At 40.0% G+C, this 27,615-nt stretch overlaps 1 protein-coding gene across 2 annotated transcripts in view; it reads right to left on the minus strand.

The window, feature by feature from the left end:
• Positions 1 to 27,615, minus strand: part of wdr25 (WD repeat domain 25) — a 134,018-nt gene that overhangs the window by 103,150 nt on the left and 3,253 nt on the right. For both annotated transcript variants that reach the window (XM_028438683.1, XM_028438682.1), the window contains exon 3: positions 15,543 to 15,690. In XM_028438683.1, the coding sequence (XP_028294484.1) occupies positions 15,543 to 15,690 (148 nt within the window). The remainder of the gene's footprint in view (positions 1 to 15,542; positions 15,691 to 27,615) is intronic.

Raw genomic sequence — 27,615 nt, forward strand, 5'->3', positions numbered from 1 at the left:
CACACACGCACACACACACACACACACACACACACACACACACACACACTATTATAATGTGATTGTCTCTAGAAAGAAAAACAGAAGAACAAAAAAAAAAGTATGTTCATGTTGTTTACTAAAACATGCCAGTTAAAAAATAAATAAATAAATAATAGGCTGCTTTTTTTTTTTTTTAATCTCCCTCTCGCCACTGGAGGGTGCTGAAGCAGAGTGTGTGTGTGTGTGTGTGTGTGTGCGTGTGTGTGTGTGTGTGCGTGTGTGTGTGTGTGTGTGTCCCAAGACCGTCTTAGCTAATCATCTCAGCTACACAATAATTTTCCTGGGTATGTTTACTTTTCCATAACCTTTAACTAGCCACACCTTTTTAATTGCACAAATTTTATCTGGACATGCCCACATATACAGCCAGTGCCAAGACATTCCTGCACGTACACATAGTTTGATGCCAGAAACATTCCTGACCAAATATTTTCTCCAACAGAGTGAGGAGGAGACTTCATGTGGAGAAGGAAACTCATCAGTTGAACCACGGAAATCTCCAGCAAACGTAATTTAAGTCTAGCAGCCCGCATGCCTGCCCATTCTGATTGGCAGAGTCGTCTGAAAGCCACCCTCATCAGCCAATAGAGTGCAGCCTATGTTAAGATGTGGCCTTTGTATGGATTGGAATACGGTCAATATAGTGGTGCGCTTTATAGTCCAGAAATTACGGTACTGGCTGTGAATGAGCGTGAGGTTTTGGTGGTTTTTTGAGTAGCTAGTTAATAGTATGGATTACATGCTACCACTCAGAAATACCATCACACAACATAACATCAACTATTATTTATTTGCTGATGACTTTCTTTCCCAAGACCGTCTTAGCTAATCAACTTAGTTACACAATAATTTTCCTGGATATGTTTGCTTTTCCATAACCTTTAACCAGCCACACCTTTTTAATTGCACAACTTTTATCTGGACATGCCCACATATACAGCCAGTGCCAAGACATTCCTGCATGTACATGTAGTTTGGTACCAGAAACATTCCTATCCCATAGACCAGTGGTGTCCAACCCGTCGATCGCAATCGACCGGTCGATCTTTGAAACATTCCCTGTAGATCGCTTCTCCCGTGTGTGAAAGTAGGTGATTGCTGAGACACCTCATCCACACAGTTGCGCCGGTCAGAGAGCACACAGCCACAGCATGATAACATTGATGAACTGTTCATTAGTTCACGAATGTAAATGATAAACGATGTGATGAGATGGTATTTTCCATATGAGCGTCGAACATTTGCGGGGTGTGACCTTAGATTTCCATTGGAATGCGTAGCTGCACCGAAACTGCTCCACTGCGTGACTTCAGCGCAATCTGCAGTCCAGAAATCCCCACCGCCTCCGGTTCTGCTGCGCATCTGTTGCTGCAAGCAGAAGGCAGCAAGGACTCAGGAGTTCCCACTGATTCACGTGTAATCACGCGATACATGTGTGATTAAACCATGTATAAATGCAATATTTATATGTGAAAAACAATTTTAAAAGTGCTTGGATCGGGCCAACCATGGCATCAACAGAAAGGTCTGGTCCCCCGTAGTCCGAATATGTGCTTAGTTTTCGGGTAGAATCCGAATTATGTCCGCGAGAGCCAAAACGCATAAATTTATTGCCGAATAAAAGAATGTTAATTTTTTCGAAAATGTGGTATCAGCGGACAGGTTTTAACCCCCTGAGTCTGAATATGTGCTCGGTTTTCGGACAGAGTCCAAAATGGGCCCGTTAGAGGTCCCGAAAGGTCGGTGTTTACCCCCTTGAACACGAAGTATTTTATTTTGAAAATAATCCAGATATTTTATTCTCTGTCTATGTACTACTCTCTGTCCCGCACAGGCTTATTTTGTTAACTTGCTGCAGCACAGCTCCAGCATGTGTGCTGCGTGATTGCTGCAGAGGGCAGCAGCGTGACTCAGCAGTGATGGTGCTGTGCTGTGCTGGAACAGATTCGCATGCGGTGGAAATTGACACATTGATCAGCTGCGTTGCTGTTTCTTAGCAGTTACGGTGCCGTTACGCATCCAGTGGAAATCCAGGGTGACAGAAAATATTATCACCCGTACATTCCGCGGTGGGCGCACGGTTGCTTAGTGGTTAGCACGTCCGCCTCACAGCAAGAAGGTCCTGGGTTCAAGCCCTGGGGTGGACTTGGGTCCTTTCTGTGTGGAGTTTGCATGTTCTCCCCGTGCTGCGTGGGTTTCCTCCGGGTACTCCGGCTTCTTCCCACAATCCAAAAACATGACCGTAAGGTTGATTGGAGTCTCTAAATTGCCCATAGGAGTGAATGAGAGAGTGAATGGTTGTCTGTGTTGCCCTGTGATGGACTGGCGCCCTGTGAGAGCCAGAAATTGGCACCGGCAGACCCCCGCGACCCTGTTAAACGGGAATAAGCGGGTATGAAAATGGATGGATGGATGGACCTTCCCGCGGTCAGGACCCCTTAGCGGCTGAACACAACGATGTAAAAAACAATAAGATGCCTGAACGAAATCACCGGAACACAAATGAAACATAGGAAATGTATAATAATTGCAAAAAGATAAATAAATAAATAAATAAAAAACACAAATACATTATGGCTGATTAATGTTTCTGTCGATCCAGTCCTTGTATTCTTTCAGCGTAACAGGCACAATAAATTGACCAATAGGATCAAATGATACAGCCAGTTTAATATGCTAGTTACAGATAGCATTTTGGATTCATTATTTTTAAATGTTAGACCAAAGCATTTTATGTATAATAAAAAGCATTTTTTTACACTTCATTGGGTAGATCTTGCCATCATAACGGGACACACTTTATTACAGCACCATTTTTAATCCAACAGCCCAGAAACATTAAAAAAGTATGTGTAATGTATGTGATTTTTGTTTTAAATCCCAACTGTCTAATCTTTTCTTCCACTGCAGCTACTTTAGTGTGCAAAAACAACAACAACAACAAAAAAAACGCCTCCTCGAACACACACGTCTTTAAGTGCAGCAGGCTGTGTGACTAACAGCCAGCGTGTGTGTGCTTTTTAATCAGAGAGAACAGGTTGACAGTGTAATAAATTAAGGCTAAATGTAACGTGCAAAGACAGAGGCTTGATTAAAGGTTTGGGCTCCTGCAGCTATTAGGACTAAAGTTAACACAGCATGAAACTTATCTTTTGTCAATAATGGAACACACAGTGAGGATCCTATATCGACGCGTGGCAAACACTGCATGAAATTAAAGTGTGCAGTCGACTTTAGTGATTGGAATAAAAAGTAAATGACACAAAAAGATCATTTTACAATTTACAACTTTATTAAATCCAAACTAATTAACCTGAAAGAAATCCGTCTTTTTCCCAAGATGGAAAGTATAACCTTTTTGTGACTTATCTAAATCTGTGTAACGATGTTAAGAATAAAGATTGGGGTATAAAACAATGCATTGGCTGAAGGCTGCTTAGCCAAAAAAAAAAAAAATTTTAAAATGTTGCACTGTAACACAAAATGAGAACACAGAGGGGCTTCCAGTTAAAAAGGCCCGACATGTTGTGACTAAAAACGACTTCCCGAGGAGAACAACGCAGTCAGACTATTAACCAGACACTCAATCACAGGAGAAACCTTACTGTTGTACAGCTTTTTATTTTAATTTATCCAACAAACAATTATTGTAGTAAACACAAACTTTACAACAAAGATATGATCATACAAACACTTGTTTCTTACAAGTGATTTATTGTTTTAAAGCTGCTAACTGATGATAAAGATACAGGCCCACATTTATCAACCGATCGCACATTCAGATCTGAGCGTACGACGTGTTTTACGACGTATTTATCAATTCTGACGCGAGTGTCAGATCTCGCGTCAGGTCTGACCTTGTGTACTCAAATCTGATTGTGTGGATTTATGGTATAGCACAGCCTAATGTGACTGAGACTGAAAATAATTATTAAACAAACCTCAGCTGTCATTGAAGCATAACCAGAGACACTTTCAGGACAGATCTAAATGGATTATATAAAAAATTTTTTTAAAAAAAGCCCACGTTATTACTAATACCACTTTATTGGAATACTGCATAACCCCACTGGTAACTGCTACCGTCCAAGCAGGAGCGTATGGGTTCACCCAGTGCGCACACACGCACACGCATAATCGGTAATGTGATGAATTATAGGTGAAATTGGCTGATGGCAAAATAAACAGAGAAGGAACAAATTTAGTCATTTCTTCGATCATTAATTTATTTTAATGTGATATTTACTGCCTCAAGCATGCGTACAACTGAGGTTGATATAAACGTTATAATTCTGTGTCTTTCCAGGATCTCTGCTGTGAAGTTGTTCTCAGTGCACACAGGGGGGCAGACGTCACATGCTAAGTAGCTGATTATCTTCCACAGAGCGTTTAAATAAGCTCCTTTAAGATGGCGCCGCGGATGGCTGCTGTGGTGTGTTGGTGCGCACTTTTTTGTCTTGTTTTTGTTGTAAAATCCGCAACTGGCTTCTCTTATTCAAGAGAAGAGCTCTTGAATGTCAGGGCAACAACCCCGAGAGATTTATTCCCCACTTTCATCGCTTCCTCTGTGGATTTACTGGACATTTTACTCAAAGGTGCGCTCACCTTTGCTCACGCAGTGAAGCGCCGGAGGAGAGGAAAAAGAGCCGGTGCGCTTGTGCGCCTCCGCCAGCGCGGCCGACGCACACCGTTACCGGGGATATTCGTCTCTAACGTGCGCTCACTGTGTAACAAAGTGGACGAACTCCAGCTGCTGTTGGGTAGAAACAGAGACTTCTCCTCATCTTCTGTTCTGTGCTTCACGGAAACGTGGCTGTGTGGAGCGGTACCGGACTCTGCGCTGCAGTTGGCCGGCTTCCAACTTCACAGAGCGGACCGAGACGCGGAGCTCACCGGGAAGAAGAAAGGTGGAGGAATCTGCTTTTATGTGAACAGTAACTGGTGTAACGACGTGACAGTGATCCTCCAGCACTGCTCTCCTCACCTGGAATCCTTTATTATCAACAGCAAACCCTTCTATTCTCCCCGTGAGTTCGCTTCATTCATCCTGGTTGGCGTGTACATCCCACCGTCAGCTGATGTGCGCGAGGCACAGCGCACACTCGCCGACCAGATCCTGTGCATGGAGCGGACCTACCCGGACTCTTTTATCATTGTGCTTGGTGACTTTAATAAAGGGGACCTCTCACACCAGCTCCCCAAATATAGACAATTAATTAAATGTCCGACCAGAGAGGAGAAGACACTGGATCACTGTTACACCACACTAAGCAGTGCTTATCACGCCGTTTCCCGTGCTGCACTGGGCCAATCGGACCATTTGATGGTCCATCTGATTCCTTCATACAGACAGAGGCTGAAGCTCTGTAAACCTGTGGTGAAGGAATCTAAACAATGGACCAGTGAAGCAGTGGAGAAACTCCAGGAGTGTTTGGACTGGACTGACTGGGATGTTTTCAGGTCTGCGAACAGTTCTCTGGATGAGTTTACAGACGCTGTGACGTCCTACATCAGCTTCTGTGAGGACAGCTGTATTCCATCAAAGACCAGGGTGAGTTATAACAATGACAAACCCTGGTTCACAGCTAAGCTCAGAGGGCTGAGGACAGACAAAGAGGTCGCTTTCAGGAGTGGAGACAGAGCCAGGTACAGAGAGTCGAAGTACACGTTTGAAAAGGAGGTGAGAAAAGCCAAACGTTTGTACTCAGAGAAGCTACAATATCAGTTCTCTGCAAATGACTCGGCTTCTGTCTGGAGAGGGCTCAGGCAAATTACAAACTACAAGCCCAGAGCCCCTGCTGCTGCTAACGACCTCTGCCTGGCCAACAGTCTGAATGAGTTCTATTGTAGATTTGACAGACAATGGGACAGACCTGACTCCAACCCCCCTCACACCTCTGACCAGCCTCACTCCAACACCTTCACCCCCCACATCAAAGCTACAGTTTCACCCCAGCTGCCTACAGAGGCTCTCTCCCCTATCTTCCCCCCCTCCTCCCCCCCTCCTACAGAGACACCTTTCTCCATCAAAGAGAGAGATGTGAATAGACTTTTCAGGAGACAAAACCCCCGTAAGGCTTGTGGACCGGACTCTGTCTCTCCCTCTACCTTGAAGCACTGTGCTGATCAGCTGTCTCCAGTGTTCACAGACATTTTTAACACCTCACTGGAGACATGCACCGTACCAGCCTGTTTTAAGGCCTCCACCATCGTTCCTGTCCCTAAAAAGCTGAGGATCACAGGACTTAATGACTACAGACCCATCGCTCTGACATCTGTGGTCATGAAGTCCTTTGAACGCCTCATGCTCTCCCACATCAAGGACATCACCGACCCCCACCTGGACCCCCTGCAGTTTGCCTATAGATCCAACAGGTCAGTAGACGATGCTGTAAACCTGGCTCTCCACTTCATCCTCCAGCACCTGGACTCCCCAGGCTCCTACGCCAGGATCCTGTTTGTGGACTTCAGCTCTGCTTTTAATACAATAATCCCAGCTCTCCTTCAGGACAAGCTTTCCCAGCTGAACGTGCCAGACTCCACCTGCAGGTGGATCACAGACTTCCTGTCTGACAGGAAGCAGCACGTGAAGCTGGGAAAAACCATCTCTGCTCCCCGGACCATCAGCACTGGATCTCCTCAGGGCTGTGTTCTTTCTCCTCTGCTCTTCTCCCTGTACACCAACAGCTGCACCTCCTCTCACCAGTCGGTCAAACTCCTGAAGTTTGCAGACGACACGACCATCATCGGTCTCATCGCTGATGGAGACGAGTCCGACTACAGGTGGGAGACAGACCGGCTGGTGTCCTGGTGCAGCCAGAACAACCTGGAGCTCAATGCTTTAAAGACAGTGGAGATGATAGCAGACTTCAGGAAGAACCCAGCCCCCCTCACCCCCCTCACCCTGGGAGACTCTACAGTGAGCTCTGTAGAGTACTTCTGCTTCCTGGGGACCATCATCACTCAGGACCTCAAGTGGGAGCTGAACATCAGCTCCCTTATCAAAAAAGCTCAGCAGAGGATGTACTTTTTGCGGCAGCTGAAGAAGTTCAGTCTGCCAACAAAGATGATGGTGAACTTCTACAGCTCCATCATCCAGTCCATCCTCTGCTCCTCCATCACCATCTGGTACGCTGCAGCTACGGCCAAGGACAAGGCCAGACTGCAGCGTATCATCCACTCTGCAGAGAAGGTCATCGGCTGCAATCTGCCCTCCCTCCAGGACCTGTACGCCTCCAGGATTTTGAGGCGTGCAGGAAAGATTGTGGCCGACCCCTCCCACCCCGGTCATAAACTGTTTCAATCTCTCCCTTCTGGTAGGAGGTTTCGGTCCATCAGGACCAGAACCTCCAGACACAAAAACAGCTTCTTTCCCTCTGCCACCATCCACATGAACACACCCCAAGTCACCCACTGAACCCCCCCCCCCCCCCCCCCCACCCGATCACCACCTCCACCAGCTTGATACCTGCTGCACTGTATATATATATATTTATATTTATCCTATTTATCCTTTATTCTCTATCTATCCTTTATTTATCCCTCATCCTTTATATTTATCATTATTATTATTATTATTGTTGCTGGGTTGTGCTTTGTTGTTCTGTTTTTATTTCTTTTATTTCTTTTTGTTGCTTGTTTTGTGCACCAACCACCAAGTCAAATTCCTTGTACTGTCCTCAAAACTGTACATGGCAAATAAAACATTTCTGATTTCTGATTCTGATTAATTCCAGTTTCCACACATTGAAAAAGTACATCTTTGTTTTGCTCCACCTCAGATGAGACGATGCTGGTTTTCATCTCTGAAAAGCTGGTTTCCTTGTTTTACCTCAGTGGGCGGGGCCTCCAAAACAGGAGCAAGTAACATGTTAATAACAATCGAATTCAGCCGTTGCATTTATCGACACCCGTTCATTTGTATACTGGGATTGGTCAGACACAAATGTTTCATAAATCACACGTTGGTCTTGTCGCATGACCAAATGTTAGCTCAAATTTGCACTTGTTTTGTCACAAAGTTGATAAATGAGGGCCATAGTGTAATGCATCATAGATCATTGAATGAAAGATGTGAAAGGTTAAAATTGACAATTACATTTTTGTTATGATCTTCACTGTAAACACTCTTTCTGACATTGTTGGAAACGTTTTACCCCTTGCATTGTGGGATGTGGAGTCCCATAGACTGATGCATAGATGTGTTTTTACTTCATTCTTTCCATTCTTACTAATATGTATTATTTCATAACTATAATAAATTATTGTCGCCAGTAGCTTTAATTTGAGTCATTTTCGCCTCCTTCCTCCAGATAAACTGGTATGAACTCATGTGGACCAGCACACTGTGTGGTTGCTGCATCCATTGTCTCATGAAGTGCTTAAAACTTTTCAGATTAAACAGCCACACAGCGACCAGCACTCAGCGCCCCGACAGGCAGAGGGACGGTTCTAAAGACAGGAGCTGTGTGAAATCCTGCACGGGGTGCCAGACTAAGATGGAGACAGATGGGCTAAAGCACAAAAGCAGCAATGCAGATATTATTGTAGGTTATCAACACTTTCAATTAGGGATGTAACGATTAATCGTAAGGCAGTTAAAAATTGAATCATAGGTATCATGGTTCACATCGATACTGTGAAAATTGAATCGCAGTACTTTTTCTAAACAGCAGAGGGCTGTTTAATAATATATATATATATATATATATATATATATATATATATATATATATATATATATATATATATATATATATATATATTTATCCTTCTCTTGTCCAGAAGTGTAGGCGGTGGGCGGAATCTGCTACTACTTTCTTTCTGGCCGCCTTCTACTCTTAAACATGATCATAAATCATTTCTTACCCCTTTAGCACCGAAAGAATATCTGTAATATTACGTGAATATCTGTAAAAGTCACATTTTTCTATTAGCTCTGTCTGCTAGCACATAGCATCTCTTCTTCACTGCAAGAATATCTGCATGCACACACACACACACACACACACACACAAGACGACTACATATAATGGTAGATAAGTGAAAAATATCTAAACCGACAACCAAAATACACAAAAAAAACTCCAAAAAGAAGCAAAACGACATATAACACACAAAACAAAATATACAGAATAACAGAAAAACACACAAAAAACAACATAAAATAAAGAAATGACCAAAAAACATATAGTTTACACAAAACAAAAACAATTAAAACTGTGAAAAACCCTTTGATCTTTCCTGTATTAATGCTCAAATTGGTCATTATTCCAAATGCTGACACAAATCTCTGATCTATAAAATATATTCTCAGTTTCTTAATATTTTTCTACTTCATTGTGATGCACCTGTGTATGTATATTACACACAGACAACACTGGGCCCTTCGAGTTCACACAATTCTCTTCTCGTGTCCGACTTCCATCTTTCTGCCGTCTTCTCATCACCGAGCTGCATAATATAAATGTATAGAAATTGGATTTTCCTCCTCCAAACTGACAATCCACTTTCCTAAGAACAGTCATGAGACTGGAATCACAGCGACTTCACACAAAGGTCATCGAGATACAATTACTTTGCTTTCCTTCTCGATACGTCTTCTGTCTATGATTTTCTCTTCTCACAATCATCCGCTGTTTTTTTTCTTCTATAAACCTTCTCCATATGCAGCCATCAGCCATTGCTATTCAACTGTGACAGCCTGCGTGTGGCCATGTGGGAGTCAGTGGGTATAAGACTGTAGGAATTGATTTAAACAGAGAAACAACTGCAAAGACGAGGATAAAAAGTAGGTCCTGCATACCATTGTGAATGCATGAGCATTAGGGGTGTAAGGATTCATCCATTAGATCGGTGAATCGATTTATATGCCTTCAATCCAACTACATTGATCTGTGCTCGGCTAGTTAGCCTTCCTGATGACACTAATCAATCTAAAGGTAATCAATTGATTGTATTGATAAAAGGAAATAAAGTATCATTAGCGTTAGCTCTGCAGAAGCCTCAGCCATCATGTTAAAAGGAAAAGAATCAATTTGGTTGTAGGGCTGCACAATTAATTGAGTTTTAATCGCGATTACGATTTTGGTTGCAACGATTAAACAGATCTGATCATCTGCCATATTTACATTTGAAATATGGGTTCTGTAATAATGTATTTATTTTTATTAGCCTTTGGTCCATTTTAAATTCTGTGGTTATTTTTTTTATCATTTCTTTAGAATAATTCTTATTTAAAGCTTAATTTTAATAAACTGTACACACATTGTTTGTTTAAAATTACTGTAATATAAACAAGATTTTTTTCCCCTAACATGAAAAATAATTGTGATTATAATCATGATTACAATATTGATCAAAATAATCGTGATTATCATTTTGGCCATAATCGTGCAGCCCTACTTGGTTGCACTTCGTTGTTTTATATTAATATTGTATTATTCTTAAGTTGAAAAAACAAAGCAGAAGAGTCAGGTAAAGCTGTTTATTGAAAATGTATTGAGTATTGAAAATCAGACAATAAAAAGTGTTGGATGGACTTTATTCAAATAAAATGTGAATACATTTGACATTAAATGTTGTTTGCTTGTTTGTTTATGTCCATAATTAATTTATAGATGATTAACTTACGAGAAACAACAGGAATCTATTAAACCTCAACTGTATCCAATAGGGCTGGGCAAAAATCTATTTGATCGATTAATCGAATTTGTAGGTAAAAACGATTTTTATTTTGCAAATTTGAGTTTAAAAAAAATATGATTTATTTATTTGTTTTGTGTTCACCCTTTGAGTACACTATATGTGTGCCACAGACATGTTAAATTTTTTATTCGCACTATGCTGAGATGCTCAGGGAAGAGTTTATTATTTTGTTAATTATAATGTTATATGCTATAAAATATGTAGTTATCTGATTTCTTAATCAGAAAATCTACGCTACTGTGAAGTTGCTGTTGCACTTTTGCTTAAATCTGGTTAAAGCTTGAAATTGTTGAATGACAGAACATAATTTACTTATTATTTTGGAATCGTTCTATGCATTTCAACTCTTGAGGACAATCACAGCAATTACGTTGCACTTTGACAATATATCTGATGTCTGCAGTCATTTTTAAGTGCATTAAAAAAAAAAAAATTGTAAATTGAATTGAAAATCGAAATTTTTTTTTTTTTTTTTTTTTTTTTTTTTTTAAAGGCAAAATCGCTCAGCCCTAGTATCCAGGTATTTATTTCCCTCACACTGGTTGAACTATGATTTTGGCAAAAAAGTTACTGAATCGATTTCAAGTTCTAAATGAACCAATTTCATCCATGAATCAAATCGGCTACAACGAATCACGATTCGATTTGTTGCTAAAATGAATCTTTACACCCCTAATCAGAGGTGAAAGTAATGGATTACAAGTACTCACGTTACTGTAATTGAGTTGTTTTGAAAGAAGTAATTTGTTACATTTCTCCATCCAACCGTTACTGAGTAAATTAAAGTTTTTTTTAATTTCCGTTTCATGGTCTCTTCATAAGTTTATAACGGCACATTGAGCATCATCCGTGTATTCTTAGTCGTGCCTTTTCTGATCAACTCTCAGCCACTCTCTTGAGCTATGGTTGTGCTTTTATCTATACTGTTTTAGAGTTCATAAATGTAGCTATATTTAGAGGCTGAGAATTTTTTTTTTTTTAATTTTAAATTAAATTAATTGCTGTTATTTTATTTATTATGACAAACCTTTTATTTTATACAGATGTCTTTGTGAGAAAAAAAAAATTCCAATTGTGCAAGATTTGGTCTTTTCCTTTTGTAGCTTATAGATATTTACTGTATGCAAGGGAACTGCGTCAAGATTTATAACCAAAAATAAGCATGAGTACTAATTAATTGAGCTACTTTTTACTTATACTTCAGTATTTTATGTAGGACTAATTTATACTTGTACTTTAGTGCAATTTCTATCAAATAATAGTACTTCTACTTGAGTAAGATATATCAGTACTCTTTATACCTCTGTCCCTAATGAGCACAGATACCATCTCAATATGTTTTCTCAAAATGGTGATATAGGATATAAATCTCGATATTTTGAACTCAAAGTATTACCAGAAAGACAGTTCTGGCTTAAATTTGCTGATGAAAAAAGCCACAATTATTAACACAAAAAGCTGCACAATATGTGCCACTTTTGGCCTTTTCTCCTCTAAGGGACAGCACGTGTGAGTGAGTTCTGTAGTGTAGCTTGTTTAGGGGAAGGTCTGGGTTAGGACGTACCCAGAAATCCATCTAACTGTGCTTTTCATACTCGTCTGAGAAGTAATGAAAGCAGCGACTCCTAAAACAAGTATTTTAATACAAAACAACCTATAAAAATATACATCACTGTTTGACTGTACTCTATGAATAATATTGAATACTTGTATAATGTGATTTGTACTGTGTGATTGTATGAATTAAAACAAGTTAAAAAAAAATATTGATGTGTCTCGACATAGGCAATAATGTCATTTTCTATATCGCCAAAATAGAAAACTTGATATATCTTGAATCACGATACATCGCCCAGCACTAATAGAGACATTCTATTTCTCTGTAAACACAACAATTAGCGCAGCAGCTGTTGAGGTCACATGTTCGACTAGACTCTCAGTCATCATTAAAAAGGCTGCACAACACAGCTACAAGCCGAGCTCAATTAAACAACAGGAGTTCAGCAGCTTCTCAATTAAAGCGAAGAGGCTGGAGACAACAACAACAACAACAACTGTGGAGAAGATAAAGATCTGGGGTCTGACATGACAAACACTACACTCGTTTCAGCATCTCATCGCCTTGTGTAAACCTACACGCGGCTCCAATGGTGTGTGTGCTTCATTAACTATTCAAACCTCCATGTCATAACTCTGCTAACGCTCCGGCGTAGCCATGTTGTGTCACATAAATCCCCTGGAAACGCGGCTCCTGACCATTTCTGTGTTATGATCTGGGGTCCATACCCGTAATTATGTCAGTTCTTCTTTAAGGAACCATGAGGGTGATTATGCATGCAGCTTATTCCTCATGCACTTTTCAATATGAGAGGATAATTGGTTTTTAGCTCTGGGACGTTAAATCTGGGCTGAAAAATTCCCAACTTGGAATATAACGTGGAGCCAAATGGAACTAGTTTATTTCACAAAAGGAATGCGGCTTTATTGGTTTCCAAGTGTGCACACATGAACACAGACGTTTGAGGAGAAATTATGCAAAATATATATAAGGCATACAAGTGTGTTTTTTTTCTTTGAAAATGTCCTTCTGCCAAAAGTAATAATGCATTAAACTAAATTCTACAATAAATTAATGACACGGTCAAGGCTGTAACATTTTAATCAAAAATATTTAACTTTTTCTCTCATTTTAGTAAATACTGCATATTTACTGTTTTTCCTGCTGAAAAAAAATCGAGGTTCTCGTGATAAAAAAGTCCATACAAACATAAAAAGGGTTTGAAACTATTGAAAATATAATAATACTCTTTATGTATTATACTGTATGGATAGGTCTGAATTAGTTGAAAAGATCTGATGCGGTGGGAAGAAAAAAATAAATAAAAAATCATGGAGTACATTTTTATTGCACTTTTATGAGACAGACCATTTGTGTACACGAGGTTTACAAGTGTATGTACATTTAAATCAGTGTACAAGGATTAAAATCATCCCAGTCCATTCCAAATGTCAGTTAATTTTCCTTTTTTTCAATGTTGTCAAAAAATTAAGGGGTAATGTTAGTTGGGGGACTATAGTCGCACAAAAATTGTTTCTTTTTGCCAAAAGTTGTATTTTATGAGGTTGGGGAATGGACTGGCATGGTTCTAAGACCTTAAATAAAAGTCTGCCATGTATATTGATGATGCTATGGACAATCTTGAGCAAAATTATTATTAATCCGTAAGTCAAAATATTTTTGACTGCTATTTTGTCACTTTTTGTCATCTTGATGGCTAAAATAGATTTAGACAAATTGTTTTTTTTTTAAGATGTCTCACATCATTGTCAACATTTTGGAATCAGACATGATATAAACAAATGTTTTGACGTAAAGTTATTTGACAATTATGTGTTTTCGGTAAATCGCTAAAATCTTCATCACTAAAATGCACTCAAAAACACCCCTGTCACTAATTCCGGTGACCACAAGAATCATTTTCTTACTTCTTATAAATCATACTTTGATAAAAAATACAGTTGTGTTTTGTTCTACCATGTGGAGGGTTATCTCCCCATATAAGGCCCTTTTGAGGTATGTCTGTTAACCCATGAGGGCTACATGTGAGACCAACGCTTCTACATATGGATAGTCCCAGTTTAATGAAGCCCAATGAAGCTCAGAAGCTAATAAAGTATACGACCCAACAGAAACTGTGTTTGGTTATGGGCTAGCCAAAGCTCCAGTATAAGGTCATTGCAGCTGCTCCCGTTACGTATCCGTTATTGATCCTCTTCCCTAAGCCGCCTGTGTGTTTAATGGGCTCACCCAGCTATTATCCCCAGGCCGTATTGGCAATATTGACGGGCGTGCTGAGAGGGGAAGTGCAAACAACAGCAAGTCATCACTGCTGAAGATGTAGCCGCTATGGGAGCTTAAAAGTAATGTCTTTTTTTGTTTTGTTTTTTTTGGTATGTCGATTTGTGGGCTAAAAGAGAAAGAATCTCTTTGTTATTAAACCCAACTTTGAAGTGTAGTTTAAAACACGATCTGCTGTTTGTTGTCATGTGGTGAATTGGCCCTCTTCAGCTTCCATAGATTGGACTTTATTAGCAAACCTCGGACTTTTATCACGATATTGTATTTTGAGTTAAATTTTTAAATTTCGACTTTAATCTCGACATTATATTTCAATTTTATTCTCCATCTTTAACCTTATTTTCTCCATCACAATTGGCTGTAATCTGCTTCTGTAGTAGTATCACCCAAAAAGGGTGGGGCAAAAAAAAATCCCAAAAATGTGATAAACAGTGCCGTAAAACATGGTAATGTATGCTACAGATGCTCGTTTCCGATAAAGACGTAGGGGTTCAAGACAAAAACAGAAACAAACAGAAACAGATCGAAAAAGCCGAATGTGGACATGCGGTCATGTGACAGGAATTTGCTGAAAAAAGTTGAACAAAAATGGCGTCAAACAAAGAAACATAAGAAATCACGGTAACAAGTAAGGAAAAAACACTTTTCCATTTCGGTGCCGTCTTCTCGTTCTTCTTCAGGACTTCAAATCCCATAATGCAATGTGCAATTTCAATTCCTACACCAAAACTGATCTAATTTGTCCAACTGAGGCTCAGACACTAAAACTGCGGGGGGGGTTTTGTGCACAAAGAAATACAGTATATCTAACAAAATTGAATACAAATTTGTGGAAAATGATGTTACCTGCTCACCATAGATACACAAGAAGAAAAGTGAGTTTACAGCAAATTCCAATGAAACAGAGTCTTTCAAAGCAGGTATTGTGACTCACCCGTCTCCGCATCAGTGATCACAACCGTGTTGTCAAAAGAGCCAGTGAGGAAGCGTCTCCCACAGGGGGTCCAACAGGCATCACGCACGGCTCCCGAATGGCAGGTGTAAGCCCTGAGGCATCGCCCGCTCTCAGCTCCGTCCCACACCTGCCAAACAGAAAAAAATTTCAATGCCAAACAGGCTTTCTAACTTCTATTATTAAAGTGTGATATAGGACATCAAATATATTCTAATCATTTAAAAAGTCTGTCAAAAGAAAGTGCAGAGTTTTGCTTGAAAAACCCATCAGTGGGAGACGATTTTAGAGTTCATCAGAACCACAGTTTGTATTTGTATTATTTTGATCTCCATTAGCTGTAACAAGCACAGCTACTCTTCCTATTGTCAACCCAGCATGCTGCTTACAAAACAATATTTACACCAGTTTTTAAAGCACCACAAAGTGATATAATTTCAATTAAAACCCCCACACACGCACACAAAAGTACAAATGTACAAAGGACCGAGTATATACAGTACTAACATTGCATATAAGTACATGAGAGATGACCTAACACCTTGTGGTAGTTTATTGTCTTGGACAAATTGTCCTGGACTAATTAAAACAACAGCCTCCTTCACAAGGAAACAATTGACCCAAGTTTGTATTAAAACAACAATAACACTAAAAAGCAACCGAGAGTAACTAAACCCCTGCTTTCTGCTGAGCTGCCATTAAAAGGGAAACACACAGCCTTACAGACACCACTCAGGGGCAAACAGCCCTGCTCTCCCACCACCTCACGCACATAACGATAGGACGTACACACACGTAAAGACAGAAGGGAATACACACATAGAATAGATGTGTCTGTAAATACACACATAGCTTGATGAACCCTCTGATCAGACCAGAATCTGCTCTTTATAGAAGCACAGAGTCAAAAACATCACCGCTACAGCAGCTGTTTCACACGGAACACAGTGGACTTCCTCATTGAGGCTGTCAATCAATGCTCACAGAGGGCTGTGATTGGAGGAAACCATCCTCCCTCCTCTCAGTTTTTATGGGAAGGGCGGGGCCAACAGTGAAAGTGATGACTCAAGGGAATCCAAATAATATGTTTCAGCCAATAGCAAAATTAAAATGTAATAGTCAGCATTCAAACCTTAGAGGTCAGTAACTGACATTTTACAACTAAATGCGCAAAATTTTAAAAATATTTTTACTAAAATGTTATGAGTGGGACTAGGATTAAAGGTGCAGTCTGCAACTCTCATAAAAGTGACCTTTTGTCATATTTGTTAAGCTGTCACTATGTAAGGACAGCTTTACATGAAACAAGTAGTTTGTGAGAAAAAAACAGGCTCATTGTTTTCACCTTTATTTTGGTTAGGATAGATAGGAACTAATCACCAGTAAAAAGCCCAGTAAAAGTCTGGAAAACAATCACCATGAATAAATAGTTGTTCCCTGGTAAAGATATGTAGTTCTAACAACAGATAAAATAATAAACTGGTGATATTACAGCCTGTGAATGCAGTACGGGAACGCATTGACTCCGCCTCCGGGTCCTAGTGCCAGCCGTCCAGTGAAGCCTGTTCTGTTTACCGAGGTCTGTAGTCTGCATGTTTATGCCTCCGTCCATACACTCTTTTCATTATATCCATGTCTTTTAAGGCTCTTATTAAATAGTGTAGGCTGGAGTCCGGGCCACCGCCATCTTGGATTATGTCGTCAACAGCGCATCATCGCCGCAAGTCGCGCAAGTGCAAAATGATCTGAATTAACTTAAAGCGGCTTTAACCAAGTTAAGTGTTTACAAGAAAGAGGAATGATCTAATTCGGAATTAATAAACCAGCCACCTGATTTGGAATTAACTTTAATTCGGAATAAAATTAGCATTAGGAATTGTGTGTTTACAAGTTCAGGTTGAAGAGGAATTAACTTTTATTCCACTTTAAAGAGGAATTAAAGCTCACATGTAAACATGGTCAGTATACTTTAGCTTAGAAAAGACTTACCAAATGGAAAAGCTTTTGTTTTTTTTACCCTAATATTTTCTTTTAAATATTACCCTGATAAAAACAAAGAATTGTGCACATTTTATCTAGAGGCTGTATTGTAGATGTTTCAATGGCCACTACTTCCTCTATGATGGAAAAGGTAGCAAATGGTGTGCTAATAACAAACTTTTTTCTTTCAAGAAAAAAGACAAACCACCTTTATTTTTAATCTAACAAAGCTGTTATTCTTTTTGTACTTCATTCTACAGGAAATTGCACCGATAACCAGGATATAATAATGAGCTGGATGAGGTGTTAAGCCAAGCATGATCTTTCATTTTTAACATGTTTTTTTTTAAAGCTGGCATAAATTCTGTCAAAATTTAAAAGTGAAGCTTTGAAACCCAGTAAGTGGTTTTCTCACAGACTGCTGGGGTTTAGCTTGTCTCTAATGATGAGCGAAGGTTCCCTGCCATTGCCACAGCTTGAGGTGGAAAATGAAAAGATCTGCAGGACAGTGCGGATCCCTCTCTTCTTGTCTTTGTGTTGCATTATTAAACATGACTCCTACACACAGCATTGAACATACACCAAAAAGGCACTTGGATGTAGCTGCCATAAAGACTGTGGTGAAGAGACGGACACGGGTAAGTGAAATCCATGGAAAAGCAGTTTATGTGACTGGATTAGGGTTGCAAAGGGGCATTTAACTGATGCTGATATATTATTATATTTTTTCTCCAACTAGATTTAACATCCCTTTTAATTGCCAACCTTCAATTTTGAAAGTTTCATGTTAATTCCCATGAAAAGTTTGAGAACTCCCAGAATTTTGCAAACCTCGTTGAAATGTTATGTTTTTTTTTTTTTGTTTTTTTTTTATTGTGTCACTTTGAATGAATGCTATTATTTGTGTTTGGGTATGATACAGTTATTTAAAATTACTCCCAAGTTCCCTTTAGTTCCAATAAATAATTCTATTAATAATAATTAGTATATTTACCTCCACCAAGGAGGTAATATTTTAACCAAAGATTAGACCTTACATTATGGAAGATTCCAATACATTTTGGAGAGATATGGGATCAATATACTGATTCTAAAGCAATCTGAAAAATACCTCAGTTTGTAACTGACTGATGGTTATGATATTTGACTATATTGGATTGGTTTCTCAATTCTCCACCACATTTAATCTTGATGGGAACCCCCTGCATATTTCATCGCAATTTTTCCCATGGGGGTGCCCAAATATTTGTATCTGTATGGTTATTAATCGTAGGGATGTCCCGATACAACTTTTTTACTTCCGATACGATACCAATATTGCAGCCTTGCTTATTGGCCGATATCTATGCGATACGATATCAGCACAAATTATTTTTCACTGTCAGTATATGGTGGGAACAACGGAGGGTGGGGACAAAAACAACAAAAACTTATGAGATTTTAGATGCAGTTCGGTAAAATCCGATATTCGTTTTCTGGACCGATATCCAATATCAATATCGGATCGGGACACCCCTTAATGGGGTTAGAAATGTCTTCCAAGCCTTTGAAGTGTGAATCACTGATCCAGATAACTGCCAACATCTGGCAAAAAGGAGATTTGAAGCTTGGTGGAGGTTTGCACTCTCTGGTGCTCTTGTTTTAAATATTTCCAAAATTCCAGAGCTTAAAGGTGCTTTCACACCTATAATCCGGTGGTCTCCGGTGTGCGCTTCAGGCGGTGAATCTGCAACATTGTTGCATTTTATTTTGGTCCGGTCCACTTTCACACATGCTCTTTGCCAAGCGCACCAAACTTTCCAAACAACGTCATGCAAAACGGTTGGTCACCTATTGGACAGAATACAACTCTTCTGTCAGAAAAATGCATTTTCCAAAGGAAATCCTCAAACAAACCCCCCAAAAACGTAATTAATAATATTTCAAAATGACCCATAAACACAATGGGTGTGGAAATGTTTGTGATGTGTATGTATGCGTGTTGCTGCAGGACGGAGGAACACTGGCTGTGTGAGTATGTGTGTTCGTGTGTGCATGCTCGTTGTCGTGACAACAGTTTGTGTGACTGCTGTGTGCCGGATGTAAAATGTGTGAAGATGTGAGAATGAATGCACAGGTGAAACATAGAGCAGTCAGGTGTGCAGCCATTGCTGACTATGTGAACAGTTTGGGGAAGAGAGAGAAGTGAAATAAATGAATGATGTGAAAGTAATACGGAAGAGAGTGGGGAATTGTTTGTGACGTGTTAGTTTGTGTGCTGACAAAGTGGGTCTGAAAATGGATGGATGGATTGATGGATGGATGTTTGTGTGTGTGCTGCCTGCTGGAGTGCCGGGTTGCGAGTGTGCGCGTGGCTGTTGCCGCAACGACAGTTTGTGTGACTGTTGTGTTCCGCTGCTGCCCAGTCACTGATGGAGTTGCTCCATCACAATTGCGCTTCCACGTAAAGTCCTATATTTGGTCCTGGTTTGCTTTCTCACATGGTTAAAAACCGCACCATGCTTCACTTGAGGCGAACCGAGACCCACATTTTATAGAGGACCAGAGTTTGCTTGTTTGCTCCGCACCCGACTTTGAGTGAGCTTTCACATATCGCAAAAAGGCCAGACTATCCGAGGAAGCGACGCATGGTGCGGATCAAAGAGGTACATTGTGTGTAAACACCCTAAGTTTCCGTGGAAATTTACTGGAAATGTTCCAGACCTTTTGCAACCATAAACTAGATGAGGAGATGACAAAAAAGTGTGGAGGATTAAAAGCAGAAAATCACTCTCACTTCACAATATTTATTTCCTCCCTGTGATTAGTGGCTTGGGGAAACACTACCATCTTAAGGTATTGGAATTTCAAACTAACAAAAAAAAAAAAAATTACAAAAATGGACTTAAGAAGAAAAACGTAAAAGTAAATTGTCTATACATGTTAATACAAAACTGTTTAATCTATATTGCACACAAAGTTGCCGTAAACTAACCCAAAACAGGACTTATGGATTCACTGTTAAAAAAAAAAAAGTGCAAGTGTTTTTGCATCCCCTTTAATTTCACTGGCCACTACACAGACATGCCGAGCGGATCCGTGCAAACAACTCATGGGGGTAATCGGCTTCTTGAATGACTCTGGGTAATTAAAAATAAATTGGTATTCGTGTTATCAACCTGAAACTGCTGCTTTACACCTGCTGTAGCTATGGAGACAACAGCCACACACAGGAAGGCATAATAATGGCCTGACAGACAGGGTGAAGTCGGAAGCCTGAAGGATGTCGCGAAGAAGCACAAGCACAAAGCAGCGCGCATCAGGGCTTTATTGATTATGGCCCTTCAGTGTCTGCAGCCACAGAGAAGAACAATAGCTGCAGTCAGCCTGAGTGCCAACACCTATAATGGAAACAGCCATAGTGGATGTGACAGGATGTCATAATTCAAGAAATGAAACAATGCCACACTAGCTAAAATGAGAGGGATTTTCACATCCGGAGTTAGGGTCAAATACATTTTTCAGTTACAATTACGTTTTCAATTACCCATGTTCAGTTACAACTCAATTACGATTACAGTAACCAGCACTTCTTTAAATTACAATAAAATAAAAAAAATAAAAAATGTATCCTCAAAAAGTCAATTACAAGTACGTTAGCAACTACTAAAGTTCAATCACATTTACCAACACAAAAAAAAATAACCTAACAAAAGTGAAAGCTGATATCCGGAGTTTCTGAGAAACGTCTCGATGTCCCGCCCTCAACAGCTCCACTTCCTCCCCTGCCTCTGCCAATCTACGGCTCTACTTTTCTACATGCGCATCGCAGAACAAAACGAGGTCGCATCGGGTCCCATTGACATAGATCTATGGGTCAGGTAAGAGCCAAAATCCTATTTACCTGTTTTCTCTTGTGACTGCAAACTGTTTCCGTGTACAGTTCTGCATTCACTTTGATTGACAGTCTTCGCTACAGGAAGTCGAAGCCTATTGGCTGGGCAATCACAGGGCTTTTTTACATTTGTATAGGGGTCTGTAGGACAAATGCGGGACTTATATACATTAATGTACAGTATATGAATGACTATCGGTAGTAAACCATCGTAAAAGACTAGTTGGGTAGTCTTGTGTGAGCATCTCAGGTCCTAAATCAGCTGTAAAACACACAAAAAGATATCTATCATCTTTCCTATCTGTTGGTTACTTTGTTAGGGTTGCTATTCAATGAAAATGTAGGTTTTCATATTTTTGGTGTGGGCATCATTATATGTGTCAGTATACCCATATATATATATATATATATAAAAAATGTTTTTTAAATGCTCAAATGTGGAAAAGCTTGATATGAAACACATATGTGTAGAACTGTATTATGATTCCCCAGTATTGTGTTAAATTACACACTTTTGTGTGTGAACACAGCACAACTGCCAAAAATAATAATAAAATAGGATGCAGGATTATTTGTTTTATTTTTTAAATAAAAGTAGATAATACAATTAATAATGCAGCATCCATCATTCAGCATTCATGTGGCTTCAATTGTAATCGATTCAAAACTTCCAGGGCAACATAATGTTTCACCTTCTCGTGGCGCTGCACTTATTCCAGGTTCAGAAGCGCGTAAGAGGAAAATAACTTAAGTCACCGGGGGCAGGACAGCGCACAGCCAGAAACAGCGCCACCTCACAGCTTTTTTGACTTGCGCGCATGGGGGGAAAAAAGCCCAGTATCAATACAGTGGTTCTCAAACCTTTTCTGTTCTGTGGAGACATCGAAGAGGGTGACGCAACACTCAGCATAAGTATAATCATGGTGGCCGCGAACAAAGGGAATGGGTGACTGCTCACACCTAGAACTGATATTTGGGATCAACATATCTAAGCTTAAGCTCAATACGAGCTTATCTCAAAGCCTAAGGCATGCCAGTGCATCCACAACCAATGTGTATGCAAGAGCCGCTATTGTGAACTCAGGCACCACCCCAGGCCCCAAAGGTAAGCCAGGCTGGCAGCAGTAATAGGAGCTAAGGAGGCCCAGGCCACCACACCCTTCCGAGATTCCAGGCCGAGAAGCAGCAAGCACTCCCACACACCAAAGAAAGCCCCAGAGAGTCGTTGGGCCCAACGAACCCCGCCACTATTCCAACTCCCCCACCCCGAGGCCCCCGTCAAGTGCAATAAAAAGAAAGGGGATGGACTGGGAGCTACTCTCATGGATATAGGTGTATGTGATGTATGTGGTGCATTGATTTGAAAAATAAGGATCTTCTCATGGATGAAAGTCTACGGACTATTACAGAAATAAGGAACACTCTCAAGAAGGTGGAGGAGGACCTTAAAACCAAGACAGACCAGTGCACCCAACTGGTGAAGGAGAAAGCTGAAGATTTGAAAGTAATTAAGGCATTAGAGGAAACTCACAAAGAGCGATCAACTGACCCTGCTACAGACCGCCCTGGATGAAGCAGAGAAAAAGCTTAAAGCCCAAAATCTGCAAATGGAACAAGAGCGGTGTGAGCACACAAACCAGTGCACCCGACTGGTGATGGAGAAGACTAAAGCTGTCAAAGTCACTGAGGATTTAAAGGAAGCTGTCTGCCAAAAAAAAAGCCAATTCCAACAACAACTGACCCTGTTACAGACTTCCCAGGATAGAACTGTGAAAGAACTTCACGCCCAAAATGTGCAAATGAAAAAAGAGCAGTCTGAGAACGCCAAGACTATTTCTACCCTGATGGTCGCCCTCGCTCAGACAAAGAAAGCCTTAAAGGACGCACAAGCCAATGCTGGCCAGCAGGAGCACAGCCTCTTAAAGAACACACACAAATCCAAGGACAAGGAGGAGGACAAGAAAAAGGAGGAAGCTTCAAGTACGAAAGCACGGTGGAAAAAATTCAAGCCCTGGCTAAAAGATTTAAGAATCTGAAGAACAAAAAACTAAACAATCCAACATTTTTGCAACCTGAAGCACATAGCACCACAATTTACACACTCCAGTACAGTATGTGGTGATATGCACCTATTCAAGTTGGATGCAACACGCCAATAACCAAGAAAGAAGAAGAAGAAAACAAACCATCACCACATGTTAAGGCAAGGCAGGCAAGGCAAATTTATTTGCATAGCGCATTTCATACACAAGGCAACTAACTCAATGTGCTTTACATGATAAAACATTCAATTGTTTAAAATCAATAAGAACTTTTAAAATTATCAGTCAAATCATCAACAAACACATTACATCAACAACATAACCAAAAATCTCCCTCTCAATCATATGCAGTAGAGAAAAAAAGTGCCTTTAACTTTGATTTAAAAATGTTCACATGTGATGCTGACTTCAGCTCTGCTGCAGTTTGTTCCACTTCTTTGCAGCATAACAACTAAAAGCAGCATCACCATGTTTATTGTGAGCTCTGGGCTCCACTATCTGACCTGTGTCTATAGATCTGAGAGACCTGCTGGGTTCATACCTGACTAACATGTCACTGATGTATTCTGGACCAAACCCATTCACAGATTTATACACCAGCAGCAGAACTTTAAAGTCTATTCTGAGGCTGACTGGGAGCCAGTGTAAAGACTTTAAAACTGGACTAATGTGCTCTGACACCAGAACCACCTCCGTTTACATGCTGATGCTTTAACATGATGCCCTCTAAACCTCTCTATACTATGGAAAATGCACTAATAAATACATTAAATGAGGATGAATTGAATTGTACTGTGTTGAAATGAGTTATTGATTGTTATTATTCTATAAATACTGACAATTCCAACTTTGTTTTTTGTTAAATGAGTAACATGTTTAGAAAAGGTTTGCATTTATCAAAGTGTCATGTTAGCTGCACTGGAAATGACCCTAATGATGTCAACAATAATGGTAATACAAAACTTTGACAAAGAAAAAACATTTGTATATTTAATGAGTGGTTCAGTCCTGAAATTGTGGGTTAATGACGTTTCTGGGCATAGCTGGTATAGGGTACCTTGGGCACCATCTTCATTTGTTACCTCAACCTCGTAGGTTATGTTTTGTGATTAATTTGTCTGTAAAGAGTCTTAGTCAAAAACTAAAGGACACATTTTTGGATAGATTTTGATAGAATTTATAGGAAATATCCAACATAAGATAAGGAACATGTGATTTGATTATGGGGATGATCTGAATCAATCACTGATGCTGCAGCAGTTCCAAAAAATATGATAAATCTCTGTCCCTATAGACATTAAAATCTACATATAGTCAAACTTCAATGAGTTGGTTCCTTGGGATATTCCATATTCTAATAGTATTTTTAAAACACACAAAAATAATTGGCAGTAGCTATCTGTACTAGGGATCGACCGATACCGATTTTTTGCACTTAACACTGTCAGCTGGCTCGGCTCAGCCGGGGAGATTGAAGCTGAGAAGAGTTTGATGAAATGGTAAACCTGTAAAAGTACTTTTTGCTTCATTAAAAAAACAAGTATGGGTCCTAATTGAGGTAAATAATTCTAAGTTGATGATATTAATATAAATTATTAAATAATTGTTTTACGAAAACAAAAATATTTTAAATAATTTTCTTTGATCACTTAATTAACCTCTTGGTTACAGATTAGAGTAAGATTGGATTAAAGAAGCGGAGAAGAAATGGCCCATCTCTGCTGCTCTCCACCATCTGGTCCAAACAGTCCGGCCTTCTTCCCAGGTGCATCCTTGCTGTGGCACTTGTATGATATGCAAATAAACTCATTCATATTTAAATCACTAATTATTCAAAGCTCTCAAAGGATATTGGTGGAGCATACGAGTCTATACTGGGGGGGGTAATATTTCAGCATCTGGCCGACAGACAGATAACAGAATTGTTTGACCTTTCCAATATAAAACGAAGAAATTGTTTTCCAGGTGGGGAAGAGGAGGAGAAAGAAAAAAAGAAAGAGGCAAGGTTAAGAAGCCCCAGGGGTCCTGACATACATTCAACTGACATTGACAGATTTGATTCTTAAGAGAGTGGCTTGTAGTACATTTATAAATGGAGACTGCAGGGTGAATATCATGTCCCAACACTATGTCATTTACACTGAGCGTCAGGTGGATGGTTATCGCTTCCACGACTCCCTCCACGTACTGTACTTACTTAGAAGCTGTCAAAAACAGCACTGATACATTCTGTTTTAAACAGTTAGATGAGCAGTACACCATCTGTTAACAAGTGCACTCAGAGAGCACGAACCTCAGCCCAGCCACAGCTGATTTAAGTCTGTTTAAAACTAAGACCAATTTAACCAGCCACAAATCAGGAGTGGACAGCTTTGTAAACTGGTGTGATGCTCACCAACAGTAGAGATGCTGGTGGATCCCAGGTCTATTAGGAACCATAGGCCAGTAGCTACACATGGCAGTAACATTGAGCAGGTGAACTCACAAATATCTAGGCGTTCACATTGACGGTGATTTAAGATGGCACACCAAGTAGAAAGCGTTTGTGCCCGTATCCACCAGCGGATGCACTTTCTCCGAGTGTTTGGTGTATGCCAGAATATTACAATGATTTTTCATCATTAAATCTGTTTTACGGTGTGGCGTCACCAGCTGGTTCAACAAATTAACCGTTAAACTGAAAACAATACTAAACCTGTCAATGCAGGCAAGATCATTGGCAGGGCAGTACCTGTTACCCCACAAGTCTTGTTTGAACAATCAGTCAGACTAGCAAACAATGTTGTAAGTGTCTATTTGTACGGTTGCCGTACGGACAACCCCCGGTGCTACACAGTTACCGAAGTACATGTACGGAGCATTTTAGGGTTAGGGTTAGGATTAGGTTTAGGGTAAGGTTTAGTCTTAGTCATGTGACCCAAACTGACCAATGACTGACCTATCACGTGACCTAAATGGGTCAAATAGGGGCGCTGCGTACGGATAGAATGTCGGTATATTGATACGGCAACCGTACAGATAGCCACTGCCAACGATGTTTTAGTAGATAGTTCTCATGTACTACACTTAGAAGATGTCTTACTTAACTCAGGTAGTAGGTACAGAGTTTCTATCTGTAAACACAGTCAGTACAAACATTATTTTATCCCACTGTCAGTGAAGCTTATGAATGAGCAGATTTCCCAGGATGGGCAGAAGTCAGGCATTACTGTATTGTACTGTACTGAGTACTTGTATGCACTTTATCTGTTTCTTGGCAATGTAATTTAATGTATATTAATTCCTTTTATTGTTTTTTTTTTTTTTTACTATGTGAATGATTGAATGTTTTAATTGTGCAGTAGACCCTCTGTCCAACACAAATTTGTCCCTATGGAGATAAAGACACTTGACGCTCTAAATCTCCCCTTTGCCAGACATTGTCAGTTATCTGGATCAGTGATCCTGATCCTGGTACCATGATCATTCACATGTTAAAGGCTTGGAAGAAGTGATTGAATTAGGTTGAACAGTTGTTGAAGGAGCAGTCGAGATATTAGAAGTTCATGAAATATCGGCAGAACGTATTTTCAAAATGTTAAAGTCTTGCAATAATGATGTCGGCTCCGAGGTACTTAGCGTACTAATAGTATTTTTTTTTTCTAGTAGCTTGAAGATTTACACACTACACAAGTACAATAGGTAATGATTATGGCTGAATGATTAATTGCATTCGCGACAATATCGCAATATGATCAAATTAGATCTCCTAACCACAAAGACTGCATTTTTGGAAAAGATTAAAAAAAGTTCTGGCCATGTGACTTGCAGGCGGATGGAAATGTAAACGCTGCTTTAACCTGTTGTGCAATGGGCTCAGGCTTGACAGACACCGACACCGCACAGGGTTTAGTACCAAAGAGGAGCAGCACGTCAGGTGTGTGGAATTATTTTGGCTATAAAAAGAAGAAGATGCTGCGCTCCCCCGTTAGGCGACGTGTCTCGCTCCAAGGGCCACAACCAATTTGCGGTGTGCGCGCTTGTGGAGGGGCTGCGGGGTCCGTCGCTCAGAACCTAAATACCACCCTGCACCGGCGGATGCGGTGGTGTGGACCCTGGCCCCCCTAAAAAACAATCCTGTTTCAATAACTTACAAGAAAATATAGTTTGTTATTGAGCA

The sequence above is a fragment of the Gouania willdenowi genome, chromosome 22 (assembly GCF_900634775.1).
Source record: "Gouania willdenowi chromosome 22, fGouWil2.1, whole genome shotgun sequence".
Lineage (NCBI taxonomy): Eukaryota > Metazoa > Chordata > Actinopteri > Blenniiformes > Gobiesocidae > Gouania > Gouania willdenowi.